Source organism: Aplysia californica, unplaced genomic scaffold (assembly GCF_000002075.1).
Source record: "Aplysia californica isolate F4 #8 unplaced genomic scaffold, AplCal3.0 scaffold01271, whole genome shotgun sequence".
NCBI lineage: Eukaryota > Metazoa > Mollusca > Gastropoda > Aplysiida > Aplysiidae > Aplysia > Aplysia californica.
Genome location: NW_004798541.1, coordinates 32,012 through 49,152, shown reverse-complemented (window position 1 = coordinate 49,152; position 17,141 = coordinate 32,012). Strand labels below are relative to the sequence as shown.

The following is a 17,141-nucleotide window of genomic DNA, read 5'->3' as shown; positions in this document are numbered from 1 at the left end:
AGCCGGCCCTGCCCCCACCTCCCCCGTCCCGGGACCCCGTGCAGCACTCCCACAGCGAGCCGCGCTACATGGGCTGCTCCTCCAGGGTTTCCGACAACGAGATGAGGAGCCAGTTCCACTTCATCAACGACCGAGAGGAAGCCGAGGCCAGACAGGGCGGCAACTTCCGAGTGTTCAAAGCCCTGGACCAGGACGTGTATTTTGACTTCCAGCATAAGAAGTACCGCAACAACAACAACAGCAGCACCTCGGGCTCGGCGCTCAACACGGCGGGGAACAAACCCAGGATGCACTTCATCAAGATCAAGTACTCCGGCGAGGCCAAGTCCTGAAGTCAGCCTAATGTAGTTCTTTTTCTATCGCTTTTATTATGGTTTAGTTTTAATGTATATTCCCAACCTCACGAAAATGCCTTGGTTTTGCTGCATTATGATCTGATGTCAACGAAACCCAGTTCTACACCAATCTCTCTTACAGAAGATGACTAAAAAATTCTCACAACCTCACGGAAATGCCTTGGTTATGCTGTATTGCGATCTGAAGTTAGAGAAACGCAGGTTTTTTTATATATTCAACTGATCTCTTGTGGAATTTACTTCAATTATTCTCACGACCGTATGAAAATGTCTTGGTTATGCTGTGTCAAGATCGAGGCCAGAGCTCCGAAGTGAGGAAAAGACGGTTCTGTTTTTATCGCTCATTCGGAATTTGGTTTTATTTCATCACAACTGAATGGAATGCCTTGGTTCACCTTCACCTATCTCGTAGACTGGATGGCCGTCGGGGTGCTTTTGAAGATTTGGCCACCAACTTCCTCCACTCGTTCCGGTCGTCAGCTTTTCCGAGCGTGTCTTTGAGTTCCAGGATATAAAGCTTTTAAAAAAAAATTAAACTTTTTGGAGACCCAAGCTCAGAAGTAAGTGAAACACCGTTGGGCTTACCGCCTTTCTGTTTTGGAATTCGATTGTTATGTTTTATTCTCTTACGTTCTCAGAGTCTCTCACGTAAGGTTTAGATCTCTTTCAAAGTGGTCTTGAAGAAGAAAAAAAAACAACACTCAGTCTCTCTCGCCCCTCGAGTGGATCTTTTATTATATTATTATGGAGTCTGCTATAATATTTTCATCACCTCCGTGCGTCATTTGCGATACCTACAAAGGAAGTGGAGCTTGGGCCATGGGTACACGTCTTACAGGAGAGAAGAGCACGCCGTTCTGGGGTCCTCATATATCCCTACTGGAATTGTTTTCTTTAGTAAGTGTTTTACGGCTCTCGCAACACAATAAGTTCATATACATGCCGACGATTAGAGGTGTTACAAGAGAGCAACAAACACTAAAAAGAAGGAGAGGAGATAAAGACGATAGATGTCTGACAGGAAACAAGGAGCAGCAGCTCCTTCTGGAATTGTCGCCGTTACAGGAAGACAGTTTTCATCAGCAATACGTGGACTAGAGAACAATGTATAGGCCTACCTGTCATTGTGCTGCTTTGGATACGTATCATTGTGGTTTAGATGTGCTTCAAACGGTTATCAGCGTAACAAAAAAAGTACCCAGCGTGTGCAGATAGGATTTCCACGGCTTGTCTTCTTCTTCCCATCGACACCCGTTTTCATCACGCCTCACGACACCCCCCCCCCAACCCCCCCCCCCCCATCCCCCCCTATCCCGCCCCGGATTCTGACCCTAACTGACATTAGTATTATGTTTTAATAATATAGTTTAAAGCATATATAGAGCTTGCTGTCCAGCAGGGGTGTGTGCTGCATGTATACAAATGCTATTTATTACTATTACTATTATTATTATTTTTATTATTATTATTATTATTATTATTATTATTATTATTATTATTATTATTATTATTATTATTATTATTATTATTATTATTATCATTATCATTATCATTATTATTATTATTATTATTATTATTATTATTATTATTATTATTATTATTATTATTATTATTATTATTATGTAGGCCGCTGTTGCCGGACACTGTGGGTTGTGTTTTTAGTTTGGGCAATAGATAGGATTTTAAGGCATTTGCAACACTAATAGGTCATATGAATACCCAAGTTTAGAGGTGTTACTTGAAAGTAACCTACAAAGAAAAGAAAGAGGAGACATAATCATATAATGATGATAATAATGATTAGTATAAAAAAAAGAAGGAGCATACCACGTCAGAGCACGCACCAACCATCCACTGGGCTATGTTCACATCTTAGAAATTGCATTGAAGATCACAGCCTCAACCCCCCCCCCCCCTCCCCCCCTCGAAAAAAAGATAAATAAAGGAATTTAAAAAATGTAAATTTATAAATGAAAAAAGAATCTTTTTTTTAAACCCATAAGAAAAATAACAACGCTGTTTCAGATTATTTATATAATATATAGAGCAGAAAGTCACGAAAAAAAGGTTACATGACTCAAGAAATCTGAACTGGACGTTCCGTAGTTCACGCAGCTTCAATAGTCCATTATATAAATAGATCTAGTGTGGTAACGCAGGTTATTGCATCAAATTTTAATGTTGCTCCGTTCATCTGATCTTAATTAACTGAATTTTCCCGCCGTGTGTTTGTCGTGTGACGGTACTGTGAGGCTGTACGGAATTCTGAATGACTGGATGTCCATCTCCTGCTAGAAACAAGTTACCAACACCGCCAAAGGTAAATTTTATGCATGTCTGATTAGTCTTCCTAAGGATTTTCTTTCTCTTTTTGTATGTTGAGCCCTCGGGTTCCCTGGAGCAGAATTGTGAGCACGTAGGGGCGCCTTTTTTAAAATGGAAAAAAAAAAAAAAATCCCCAACAACCCCACAACAAAAACAATCATCATCATCACCATTGCCTTTCTCACCCTGCCCCAGGGTACAGGCTACGAAAAAAAACTCCCCACCTTTCTCTATCCAGAGCTAGCCTCTTAATGTTATTCGATGTCCTCCCACTTTTCTGTACATCCATTTCTGTTATTCTTCTCCATTTTTTACGCGTTCTTCCCCTTGATCTTTTACCCTGTGGATTCCAATCCAACACTTTCTTTGTTATGCAGTCACACTTATATTTGACCTATGACTGCGCGTTGCAAGTGCCGTAAAACTCTTAGCTAAAACTAAAGCTACTACCGTGAAGTGATTGAGCTGTACACAAGGTAAGTATACCCTCATGGTGACCACAAGTTCGTCGTTGTGGCTTCGTCCTCGCTCGCCCCTGACTCCCGTTCAGCCCAGTGCCTCTGAATTAATTATAGTCTCAATTGTCTACATGGATTAATGTATATTACGGCGCTTAATCTCCGAGCCCGGGAGGGTTAATCCGCCAGATCCGTGCCACCAATTCCGCCACGGTTTTTTTTCCCCCTCTGTCAGTAAGGGGGATCATGACGCTAACTGTTAGCTGTACGGTGAGACGTCATTGCCGGGGGCGAAAACTCACTTTACAGGGGACTTCGCTACCATAGACTTACAAAGTTCTATCTGCTCAGTTGGCCTACCTAGGTTTGAGAAATTTGACCTTAAAAATTTTGAGTTTCACAACTTGTCAAGCTTTTGCGAGTGCAGCTCCTTCAATATATCTTGAAAGCGACTCCGAATGATCGTACGATTTTGATAGAGCAGATTGAACATTTGGTTTCTGACCTCGTAGTCTTAGTACATGTAACTCAAAACGGCCCAAGATAGAACTTTGTAATTCTGAGGTAGCGACTTGTTGAACGAGGCTTCCCAGCGAGACGACAGTCTATAGCCTGACGACAAAGTGATTTGATGTTTGAACATAATGCTATATCATCAGGAGGTTGGCTACTCACCGGTTGGTCTGAGCACACGCTGGAGGGCTCGGCTTGCACAATGTTGATTTATGTACATACTACACACACACACACACACACACACACACACACACACACACACACACACACACACACACACACACACACACACACACACACATATATATATTGTGTTGCCTGTGCCGTAAAACTTACTAAATTTTTAAAAAACCTCAAAACAGCAAAAAATGTCAGAACTGTGTAACTTTCTAAGGTAGTGAAATAACTCGCTTTATAGAGAAACGGAATCAAGTCAGAGGGCAGTCTTGGATACAAGCCTATGGTTCTGTTCCCCCAGGAAACGTTTTCCCCATTCCAGAATGCAACATTCTTTGTTTTCTTCTTAGAATGTCTTACATTTGATGTTTCAAACTTTTGCCTGGTAAATTATGTCATGTATTTTTCATTTATGTCGAGGTATAGGTCATTCAGCCACTTTTTCATGATGAGAATACTTGTCTGAAGTATGTACGTTGGTGGTTGGCGGGTGCTCTTGTCTTGTGTGGCTTGCTTCCTTTTTCCTATCAAACATCTACCGTCCTTATCTCCCCTCTTTCTGTTTTCTGTTTGTTACTCCCCTGTAACACCTCTAATCTTCGGCACTCATGCGACCTTATTGTGTTGCAAGTGCCGTAAAACTCTCACTAAAACTAAAACAAAGTAAGTGCATCATGTATGACCAATATTATTGTACTCCTCCACCCCTCTCCCCCCCTCCTCTCTCTCTCTCTCTCTCTCTCTCTCTCTCTCTCTCTCTCTCTCTCTCTCTCTCTCTCTCTCTCTCTCTCTCACACACACACGCACACACACACCCTTCATTCCTCGTGGTTTGGGAGCTTTAAATAAAGATGACAATTTTTAAATAAACACCCGCCATCATTATCACATCAGTCACGTTTTCAAGTAGGACACTCCAGCATGGTGTCACCACGGCGCACACTTGTCACAGGATTATGATTTGTCATCATGCTCATGGCACTGCTATCATCATTAATGTGCCTTACATCATGTGTGTAGTGTATATCTGCGCATTATCATCTTTATATGTGATAACAATATAATATGGACTCTAACAAATACCTGTCCCCGTGGTTTTATGCACCCCGCATAAATAATAGCAAAATTTGATCTTTTTTGTGTACATAATTTTTGATTATTTTCCTTTATCATTCTTTATTCAAATTAACAGAATCGCATAATTTCACATTTTTGGGCTCATTTTCCCTAATTTCAGAATTTTTCTTGCATAAAACGTCGGGGACAGTAATACGGAGAGCCCATTACGGCTGGATCGGGCCGGTCGCCAGAAACGACACGTTTGTTTTTGAGGCGACCGAGCCGGGCAATCGGTCCGACCCACTGATCACATCCGTAATGAGCACCCCCCCCCCCCCCCCCGTATTAGTATTACGTTACGTTAACACTTTGACTTGATAACTATGTATGAAAATTTCCATGTACAGTACACTTGGTTTTCTCTGAAAACGTTGTTCCCAGACTTGCTCTTGTTGTTCTTTCTTTGTTATTGTTTATGGATACATTTTATGTGTATTATGTTGCTATATAATATAAATATTTTTTTTACTGTCAAGCCAATGTGGTCTGAATGTCCTTATTATGTATATTCGAAACATGTATATTTATTCATTGTTTTACTTGTTTTCATGTTGTAAGTTCACTTCATCCATCATATCAAGCCATCTCAAAACTCAAGTCGTTAAAGCAATACTGTGATAATGTGCCACATTGGAATTGGAAGTGACAATTTTTGTTTGACATTGTGAACAGTTTCTTGTTCTCTTATTGGTTTTATTCATATTGGAGTTATGATGTCATCAAGAAACAGTTTATTGTTGCAAACATTGCCATCAATAATAAGTTTAGTGTTATATAAAGTTACATTTTCCCATTGGATTTGTCATCAATATCTATAACGGTTTGTTGTTACTTGATAATATTGAAGACATGACGTCACCAAGAAGTAGTTTGTTGTTACATTTTCATATATCAGAGTTATGATGTCATGAATAAATAGTTTGTGAAAGATTTGATTCCCATGACCTTTCTGTTCATGTTTTCCATTGTCCTGTACCCAGGGTATGAGGGGTGGAGTAGCCGACCTTTTCAGAGAAAGATGAACAAACTCTGACTCCGACGTCTTGTGACCTTGTGGTATTTGACAAACATATCCTGGCAATGGAATTGTGACAAGATGCTGGGCTGCTCAGACTGAGGGCCGAAAAAAAAAGTTCTCAATGAGGACCCTCCTCCTCCTCCTCCCCCCCCCCCCAAAAAAAAAGCAACAACAAAAAAACAACAACAACAAAACCGTCTGGATACATATAAAATATACGAAGACCACATTGAAAAAAACAACAAAAAACAATCAGTGACCTAAACTCGGAATGGTTGAGTTACTGTGTTAAGCATGTAGCATGTAGGGGAGCCTACAATCTTTATAGTTTACTTTGAAAACTGTAAAACCAAACAAAGGACTCCAGTCCAGAATTTGAGAGGTTTTTTTAAAAAGAAAGAATTCAAAGAATAAGGTTTTTAAACTTTAACCCCCCCCCCCCAAATAGACCCACCTCTTCGTGGTGGGGGGGGGGGGGGTAGTACTCTTCGAATAGGAAAAGAAGAAGAGGAAGCTAACGGATCAAGGGGTGACCCCGAAAAGAGACATATTACTTCACTATGTATCTTACTCTTTCTATTTATTGTTTTACTTTATTACATTTTATTATTATTATTCTCATTATTATTATCAATTTTCTCTTCTCCTCTCTCCATGGACAACCTTTCTTTGTCCTGGAGTTGGGACGGGTATTGGTTGGGTGGGAAGCAGAGGTTCATTGTCAGCACTGTACTGGATGAGACTTTACGTAGGGAATACCCCGTTACATTCATGTATTAAGCATGCATTTATCGGAGAGCCTTATGACTGTGGAGAAAGTGCAGAGACCATTTGCGTCTTGCTTGTTGACAACATTAACCCTCAGGGACCTGCCATGCCTTCCCCTACCCCCATCTCTGGGATGAGAGGACTTGGTTGCTCTGGGAGGGGAAGTCTAGCTTCCAATTGGTGTTATTATTACTATTACTATTATACATGTGTTATACTTTTTGTATTTCAGCAACACACAGCAACTGTGCTCTTAATAGCGTCTTTATCTTCTTTATCTCCCCAAACAACTTCTCAATATAATACAACAGACACCAACATGCCCATTCATTTTTCTTACGATCTCTCAATGATGGAGTTGGCTTTTTGTTTGTGGCATTGCACCTACAGCCACTGCTTTATCTCCTACCCCGGGATGGAAGGAAAATCACAGAACCACCAGTTTTAGATGCAACAAACTTTAAAATTAAATTTTCTCTTCATCTTTATGAGAGTTTTTTCATTGTAGGTTCATATATAACGGTAGCGGAAAAAGTCTACTTCTGAGTTGATGAGCTCTGCCACTAGGAACAGAGTAGGTCCTCCTCAGAAGGGGGTGTAAACGAGAGAGAAGAACTTGACAACTGTCAGATCTGTGGACATGAGCATACCATAGACGGGGGACTTTCATGGTCAAGAGGTTATATCGTCTCCACTTTCTTCCCCCCCCCCACCTCCTTTGAAACCTTCCTCTGGGCTCCTGACTCTTCCTGCAGCCTTCCTACTGCCTTTGCTTGGTTCCTTCTTACTGCTGTCTTTCAGCCACACCCTTGATCTTCTGGTAGGTAAGATCTAACACTTAGCCTTCTCGGACAAGGTTGAAAAATCTCGGAGGTCCCGAGTGCAAGTTAAAGATCCCATGGTGATCCAGTTGATAAGAGTAGGCTTCAGTCGCCACCCAGGCAAAATTCAAAATTTCCTACCAATTGAAAATGTTTAACGTGTCCGGCATGCTCATATGACCGTATGCAGTTGAGAGCGCCGTAAAACACTTGCCCCCCCCCAAAAAAAAATAGTCATAGATGAGCTGGTCTTTTCAGAAGGATTTCTCTTGTCAGAAGAAGCTGCTGCTGGACTTTCTGTCTTTCAAACCAAACTCCCAACACATGTCAATGCAGGACTTTTCAACAGCCTCTAGAGGATGCGAGTTTGAGTTAACAGAATCATAATGGCCATTTAGTGTACGTAAAAAAGTAAGATAGACAGAAGAAACAGAGGAAAAGAAAAGAGGTAGGACCTCTCCAGCGACACCCTTCACCAACCAGCCCCCTCTGGGTCATGGAAGCAATTTACAGCAGAACATGACTATAGCGGCATCCATGGGACCATCTCTACAGCGGGACCTTACCCAATTCCCATTTTTTTTGTCTATGTAAACTCAATTACCGGTACCCATGTTTGGGTTCAACAGGGCAAGGAAAGGCCCGAATTTGGATACAGCGGTAGAGATCGAGCTAGCTCTAGCCGGGAAAAGGGGGTTGGGGGTAGCAGGTGAGCTCCAAACAGACAGTCAGTGGTGCAGCGTTGTGATTGGCCAGTCCAGTGATGAGTGAGGTGGGGCAGGCGGCAGAGAGAGATGGTGCAGAGAGACGCGTTATGTGAGCCACTCCAAAAGTGATGTGCCATAGCCCTAGGCTAGGCCAAAAAAACAATAAAAGAAGAGGAGAGCATGTAGTGTGTGATTTTTCTCTAATTCCCCTTTACATTCCTATAGCAGGAACTTGTCTACAGTGGGATTTTTCTTCTGGAACTAAAAAGTCCCGCTATAGCCATGTTCTACTGTATTTGCAAAAAAGAAACAAATACACATGCATAAATCAAGAAAAGAGTTTCTCATATTGTTTCGACACATGGCACTGCCAGTGACACTGTTTAATGTTTTATGCACACAATCACCCAGACACAATATCATTAATGAGCAATGACACTGTTTAATGTTTTATGCACACAATCACCTAGACACAAGATCATTAATGAGCAATGACACTGTTTAATGTTTTATGCACACAATCACCCAGACACAAGATCATTAATGAGCAGTGACACTGTTTAATGTTTTATGCACACAATCACCCAGACACAAGATCATTAATGAGCAGTGACACTGTTTAATGTTTTATGCACACAATCCCCCAGACACAAGACACAAGATCATTATTAATGAGCGGCGACACCATCGTACACCGGGGTTCGCAGGAATGTCACACCGCTCAGGTTCTGTCTCACAGCCTGCTCTCTTTGAATCTAGAAAGTACAGATGAAGAATGAAAAATGTAAATTTAATAGGATCATATATGAGGCAGTGTGGTGAAATCAAGCGCTCGTCAAAATAATAATGAAACTGGAGAAACTGTCATTTTTGTTGCCGGTTTGGCAATATTTTCGTTTTTTGGCTCAACACCATTTTTGTCCAATTAAGTACAAATTAATGTGTGGATTTTACTGAAAAACGTTGACTAAAGGCACAAAAATGTAAGTTTTCAGTTCCCACGAACTAACAAGCTATGGAAATAAGCAAACTTTGGCGGCCCTTTTCTCGCTAATACTACCGCTGAAACCAGGCAGCCACACCTCCTTCAATCTCAAATATCTCAACTTCTATTCAAGATGGATGGGTATTTTTTTCACAAATGGCAAGACAACTCTGCAAGCTTCAGGATGATACCAATTACCCCACATGCCCAAAAAAAGACGAGCGCCTGATTCCACAGCGTCATGATACATATATCTACAAAAGTCTACATTCTTTTGTTGAGAAATTTGGCATGGATCAGAGAAAGTACTGAACCCATGCGAAGCCAGTGTCCTAGTACAAAAACTGGTAAAAAGAGATACATTTTTTCTACTTTTTCTTAGCTTTTCCAGTAGTCGGATGTTGATTCTTGAACCTTTCTGCAACAAAACACTCTGTCTCTTGTTATTTTGCCTTCCTGAGATGAATTCTTTCTGCACATAGCAGACATGCACATGGTGAAACAGGCAAATAGCCAACAGATTTTCAGGTCCAAATTCTTTTTTTTTTACACGATATTCTAAGTGTTTAAAACACATGCATAGCAAAATTTGTACACAATGGAAATATTTCTGCATCCTGCCAGTTTTGTTATGTGTGTGCTTGACTTTACTGAAATATTCATTTTTCACGTCAAAAGGTTTGTCAAACGCAAAATTTGACATCAGCACAGAAATTTGAGCTTCTGTGGTGATTTTCTTACCTAAGGTAGTCAGTTTTTCAGTTACTCTATCCCTACTTTGAGTGGTCACATGACAAAAGGTAACTGTGGTGAACTCACATTGCTGAACCATCTTGATACATTGATGTGTTTTTCTTTTTCCTGGAAAGTCAACCGGGCCTGTGAATGAGATTATGACATAGATTACATCATGAATCATAGGCATGGATCAGTTTGGTTCAAACCAACATTTACTCAGGAATATACTAGGTCAGACACAGATTCCCTGGCACCAATATCTCAGGGGTGAGTCTCCTTGCAATTGTAGTCAGTGAGAACAAAACCTAAAAAAATAACATTAGAAGTCAGCAGCCCTAAGGGAACTTGGGCAGTACTGCAACTATCTCATAGGGTGTGTTTGTGTGTGTGTGAGTTTGAATATTTGAATAAAGAAAGGCACATTCACAAGCTAATGGTCATTTAGTGTAGGAAAAGCAAAAACTGATAGGAACAACAGGGGGAGAAGGAAATGAAGTTCAATCTGTCAGTGGCATCCTCTAGCCACATACCACCACCCTCTTTTGTCAGTTTTGTGGTGCATCTTGCAGGAAAATGGTTCATTCATAAGTAATGACAAATGGTTGTCAACTTCCCAGTGTCATCACAAAGCATTTGTTTCATCATCTGACATATATTATATTTGTGAAAGTTTGTCACTTTGGTCGCCTAAAACTTCCGAACCACTTAACTTTTGAGTTCGAAAAAAATTACGGTGGTTCAGAATCATTTGAAGGGTGCACAGTTATATTAAAGAGTGTGAAGTCACTGTAGTTTAATTTTCAGTTTTTCATTAGTATAGTTTAGATCTAATCTGGGGAACGTCCGTCTTCAAAGATGCCATTGTCAACAAGTGAGGCTTCTGTTCACGAGCAGCTAGTCATTTTATATCATCACCAGCACCATCAGCCTCAACTGCAGCAGCCCTAAAGTACAAACAAAATCTGCAAATCTTCATCATCACCACTAGCATTGCCATCTACACCTTCTTTTCATCAAAAAAGCAAAACATTTACTTTTAATGTGTCTTTGACTAAAAGGGAAAAATTCTTAGTTACATATCAGTCTTACATGGAGAAGCACACTTAAATTTTAAAAAACTGACGACTTTAGCGCCTCAAAAAAAAACAAAAAAAACAACAATCTAGACACCAGAAGAAACAAATAGGGAAAAAAATTGAGGAAAACAGATACAGTCTTACTCGGAGAAGCACATTTTTATTTTAAAAACTGACAACTTAAGTACCTCAACAACAACAAAATAATCTAGACACCAGAAGAAAGAAATAGGGAACAGGACGGAGGAAAAGGACAGATCAGCCTGTAAATAAGAAATGTTCAAAACACTCACAAACACAGCGTGTAGACTGTGGAACATGAAGACGTCAGCCACTGTCAGTCTGTCAGCCACAAAAAAAACTTTGTCCTGGAGATAAGCATTCAGCTCCTGTAGAAAGAGTATTGAATTCACCATTTGTATATCTCTCAAAGATAAAAAACAAAACAAAACTGGTCATACTTTTTACCATGTGTTGCGGAACACAGCACTACACCACAAATTAAAACGACATTATAAAAATGATAAGCGAAAACTCTTACCGTGGATGATGAGTATTTTAATTTCAATAAATGTAGTGCATTTTATATATTTCCTGCAGTGAGTAGACCAAGGCTCTGTCTCCTACTCTCTCTCGTCCGATTGTCCAACTGAAGGCCGTGATTGACTGATTATATACACTTCTCGTGAACTATCCTACACGGGATCCCCTCATAGCACAAGATCTCCGTGTTCCTCCGCACGAGAACCCGCGCCCCGAGTAAATTTCGTTACTTGTGTCCACAACACCATGCACTGGACATACACTGGTCATACTTTTTGTCAGAGTCACACGCATAAGCCATAAGGACAGTCAACATACAAAGTCTTTTTGACAGACCATACAGTCTACTAAAATAAAATACAAAATGCAAATAACTAGGTCTAAGTAGAGTCTAGCACACACACACAGTAGACATGCACATAGTGAAACATGGTCATAGTGTACAGATGTTACAATCCCAAATTTTTTCTTATATATATATAATATAAATACAGGTATTTTCTATGTATTTAATCACACCCGTACGTCGTGTTTTAGTATCGTATCCATATGGAGTGGGGAACTCTGTGCCACCACTTTCCGAGGAAATTTACTCGTTAATCTGATCCGTTCGATTTGCATAGCAGTCTGTCAAAATGATTTTTTGAGAAAAACTGAAAGTTTCAAAGAGAACTTCACACTAAAAGAAGTATTCTAAAATGAGAAGAATACAGCCACGGGGGTACAAAATGACCCCAAGGCGTACAGGTAGGGTCAAACTTTTACGCATACACAGTGAAATTAGTTAACAACAAAAAGACTTCTGTGTCCCACCCATTTTGCTATGTGTATGTTAAACTGTATATCTTGTAAGCTTTAAACTTGATAAGATGTATCCTAGAGCTGCAGGTAGACCTCGGAAGAAACAAATAGGGGAATAAATTGAGGAAATGATAGATCAGCCTGTAAAGCAAGAGTCTCTAAGCACTCCCAAAAACGGCGTGTAGACTGTGGAACATGGGAACGTCAGCCACTGTCAGTCATTGATTAGCCCTATTACTGGTAAGATTTCGGGCAGGTTTTAGGGGAGAAATGTCGGAATCGTAAGTTTTTTCAGCGTATTTTAGATAATGTATGTCTCCATCAAGGGTTAAGTTTCAATTCTGATAACAGCCTTCCAGACACAGAGTTAAGACTACTAGCCCTCTCCAAAAGTAACTATACAGTTCAAAAATAATTTAAAAATTACATTTACACTAGCTTTGGCATTCATTCACATGAACACAAGAGAAAGCATGGATTGAAGAAACATGGACAATGGCAGAGAATTCAGCAAAGTAATATTTTCACCTACCTTTACATCCCTTGGTTGTAGTGTACCTGGTATGTCACGAAAATACGTAATTCCTAGCTTTGTGCCGTACCATGAAAGTCAGTAAAATTACGCCTTTTCTTGACGTACCAGATAGGTCATAAGGTAACAAAGGGGTTGAAAAGGCAGTAAATTTAACTTTCGATTTTGACTTTCTAATTTTTCGAAATTATCCATGGTAAGATGGGGAATACAGAATAAGGAAAGTGATACTATCAAAGACCTGGGTCTGATATGTCATGAGTAGGCTAGATATATATATAGGAAATGAGTCCACTAACTCAACTGTGAGACATGAGACTACTGTCCTGGCCAACAGCTGAAAATCAGTGCTGACTGTAGGTATGATACCCCCTAGCAAGTAAGGGGTTAACACGAGTATTTCTCAAAAAATTACCTTAAGAACCATTCTCACAGCCTCCTTATCGGTAGACACTTCCGTCCTGGCATATTCTATCCACTGCTCAGCTGCTATACGCTCCTCCAAGCTCAAATCTGAAAAGTGTATATTACAAAATATATCATTACATTTAGTCCAGCAAATGTGTGACATACCGTAAGACAATACCATACAAATACACTTTAGCAATCAATATTCCCTGTAAGCCACACATCAAGACAGCAAAATGATGAAACAATTTCTTTTCATCATTAAATTGATCTTTACGAGACAAACTTTTCCAAGAGAACTGCCCAAAACAGTATTGCAGTTCCATGTCACCCTATGATGAACCTCAAATAAAAAGAAGCACCTTATTTCTGTAGTTTTTAAACTATTCTGTGAGCATCAAGCCCTGTCTCACACATTCTTTATACTAGACTATTTTGTCAGGATCTGAACAGAATGAAAGACATAAATTGTATCATACATAAAACACTGCAAATATGATCAAATATTATAGTGGTAAGGAGCTGGAAATGTCCACAGAATTTGCTTGGAGACTTGTAAACTTGTTGTAACCTACATTAAAAGACATAAATACAGAGGGACAAATTATTAAACTGTTAAAGTACAGCGGCACATTACTTTTTTGCCGTACGACAATGCTATACTACAATACTGGACACATTACTAATTTCTCAAGTGGGTCCAACACAGCGTGGTTCAGATAGGATGATTTTCGCTTGGCAAGACCTTTTAACTGCATTCATGGATGAGAAGAGAACAGAAAACAATTGAAAGGAGGAAAACCCTTCCCTCTCCAACAGCCAGAGGGTTTGTGTGTATATCAATGGCACCCCACTAGCTGGGGAGAAGTACCCACAGTTGGGGGGACTTTGCACCTCACTGTGTCCCCCTTAAGTGCAATTTAGGCTATTCTTGAAAGAAAAGAAAATGTCAAATTTGACAGTCAAACAATCAGCCATACATACTTTTGAAGTCATCTGACACTCTCAGCAAGTGCTTTGCAATGTTGGACAGTCCAGAAATCTTTTTGCCATTTCCAGCATCTAGAATGGGATCCTTCTGTCAAAGGAAAAAAAAGTCTTGAAAACATTTGTAACTCTGTAATTTTAATACGCAGTGGCTACGTTCACAGCGCCCTGAATGTAGTATGCAATTTATTAAGAATGGTCTTGCTCACTTCACCCCCTATCCTTTTCCCTTTTGCTTCTCCTTTTTTTTCGACACCCCTTTTTCGCAAAATCGTAATGTATACCAAAATTTTAATTATAACAAAATAACTAAGAAATTGGTAGTAAATCTGACTGCAGAAATGATTTCTACACTCAAAAACACATCGGGTAGCCAAGTTTCTCTCGAACACTCCGATAAGTTACCGAGATATCGTCGATTTTCTTACAGAATCTGCTACTGCGTGGTCCACTTTTTAGGAGTATTTTCCTATATGTGTGGGTCATCCATATTTTGCCGACCTTTACAACCCCATAACTTTATTTATTTATGAACCGATTCTTAAAATTCAAGAAGCATAATTCTTAGGATTGAAAATTCTTTCTCAGGTACCAAAATACAAAGGGCGAAAGTGAAAATTTAAATTTTCATTGGCATTGCTAATCATTGACATGGAGCTAACGAGAGCACACTACACCGGCTTCTGATTGGCTAAAATGTATCAATAAAACGACATCACGAGGACGATAGCCTACACCAGCTTCTGATTGGCTAAAATGTATCAAGATTTAGAGAGTCATTTAGACTACACGTATCTATTTTACAATGACTTGATTAACAAGGCACTAGAACAATATGTCCTATAGTTGACACAGGGGGTAGAAACTAGTGAACTACTGCAGTTTTTATCTGTACTGATCTTTGCCTGGCCTCTGCTCTACAATACAGATCACCAGCAGACACTCGCTCGCTCAATGGCGACCTAGATTTCCGACTACATTCCACTAGGCCTAACGTCATATTACCAAATTAGGTACATACGTCACTATATACAGCCAATCAGAAGCCAGTGTACTGTGCTCTCGTTAGCTCCATGTCTGCCATTGACTAGATAGAAGTGGTACATTTTTACTTTCACTCCCGCACACAGAAGCACTGCTTCGGGGGTCAAACTGCAGTACTTGTTTGCTGCAGATCACACATTAATAAAGCCAAACCAAAGCCACTATTTAAAACTGTCGCAAATCAATTATTTTCAGGAAATGTTCAAATCTAACTGTAAAATATCATATTATGGGTCAAAACAAGGGGGCATGCCCCCCTGTATCCCCCAGATTTTCTTCCCCCCCCCCCCCCCCGGAACCCCCCCAGATTGGTCCAAAGCACGTTTATCTCGATTAAGAACAATCACATATATTTCAAAAACTATTAATTTGTGACCGAAATGAAGTTGATATTTGTGTTCAACGCATCAATATTTAGTACAAAATGGACAACTGGTAGATTCTAGCTAAGTTTGAGAAGGGAGGGAAAGTAAAAAAAATAGGCTACCGACTTAGTTTTGACTTGCATTGATCTTCCTATCATAATCAACTGAGGCAAACTTAGTCTTCAGATTTTCCTTCTTATATCGCCGCACTGCGTAATATCATTTATAGGGGACTGACTGAGTCACTCAGTGTAAGACAGATTATGAAGACGGTAACAAGTGCTAAAAAAGTAAGTTCACACTGATTGACTGGTCGAACAGCTGGTTGTGTCAATCAGTGTCATCATTCGTCTATCTCCGCAACGGGGCTGAGAACATCACTCAAACTGGGGTCAAACTTGATACAAACAATACACATACATGTTGAACTGACTAAATTTGAAATCAAAGATTAGAAAAGAAAAAAAAAACCCTACGCTTTTGTTTGTTTTCAGCTGTTTGCCACAAACGGCTTGGAAATATCCCACAGTTGCTACCATGGGGGCCGCCATGTTGTTTCTTGCTATTAACAATTAACAGTAAACCAAGGAGTTTAGAACTAATGGAGCCTCCTCTCTCTCTTCGCGGCGCCACGAGCAGTACGCCGCGGTGGGGGTCAAATATGGCCGCCGAGTGTGGGCTAAATCTCGAACTGTGGCGGTTCTTTTTATAGAATCTTATCGGGCTGGGCCACGTTGTGGGGGTGGGCGGGGTGGGGGAATGCACGCAAGGAAGAGGGGATGGAGCAGGGATGAAAGAGGAGGGGCGGGCTTTGGGAAGGGACGAAGGAGAATGGGAAAAATTAAATAAAAGAGAGATGGAGAAAGAGAGAGAGAGAGAGAGAGAGAGAGAGAGAGAGAGAGAGAGAGAGAGAGAGGGAGAGAGAGAGAAAAAGAGAGAGTGAGAGAGAGAAAGACAGACAGACAGACAGACAGACAGACAGAAGAGAGAGAGAGAGAGAGAGAGAGAGAGAGATTGTGATCAACTGACGGATAATGACAGGGAGAAAAAAAAAAGATTCTGTGTGTGATACGGACTATTCAATTCTTTAAGAGTTTTATGTTATAATCTAGTTTAAAAATCAGAAAGATGTGTAAAATAAGAAGAAAACTTGTCCAAGTAACATAAAATTATCAAGCATACCAAATTATAAAGATAATCTTTCAAGATGCCAAAATATTTAATTATTAGAAATGGATAAAAATATACTTTAAAACTGAATTTAAAATATTATAATTGCATGATTCTAGGCGTGTGCCATAACTAACTTTATGTGTAATACGGGGTGCCCACTACGGATGGGATCGGCTGATCAGCCCGATCGCCCGACTCGATCGCCTCTTTCAGTTTCAGGCGAT

The 17,141-nt window shown here is 40.1% G+C and overlaps 1 protein-coding gene across 3 annotated transcripts; it reads right to left on the bottom strand.

Moving 5' to 3' along the window:
- Window positions 1-8,612: 8,612 nt before the first annotated feature.
- Window positions 8,613-16,306, bottom strand: LOC101853665 (eukaryotic translation elongation factor 1 epsilon-1). Of its 3 annotated transcripts, none has more exons than XM_005112430.3 (6): window positions 16,221-16,306; window positions 14,333-14,426; window positions 13,356-13,453; window positions 11,358-11,453; window positions 10,070-10,129; window positions 8,613-9,020 (listed from the first exon to the last, which is right to left on the bottom strand). In XM_005112430.3, the coding sequence occupies exons 1-6, from the start codon at window positions 16,293-16,295 to the stop codon at window positions 8,934-8,936; spliced, it is 510 nt and encodes a 169-aa protein (XP_005112487.1). In that variant the 5' UTR covers window positions 16,296-16,306; the 3' UTR covers window positions 8,613-8,933. The 3 variants fall into 3 exon arrangements, with proteins under 3 accessions (XP_005112487.1, XP_012945873.1, XP_005112488.1); XM_013090419.2 differs by having other exon boundaries at window positions 14,333-14,423; XM_005112431.2 differs by lacking the exon at window positions 16,221-16,306 and adding an exon at window positions 16,047-16,103 and having other exon boundaries at window positions 14,333-14,423.
- Window positions 16,307-17,141: the final 835 nt, after the last annotated feature.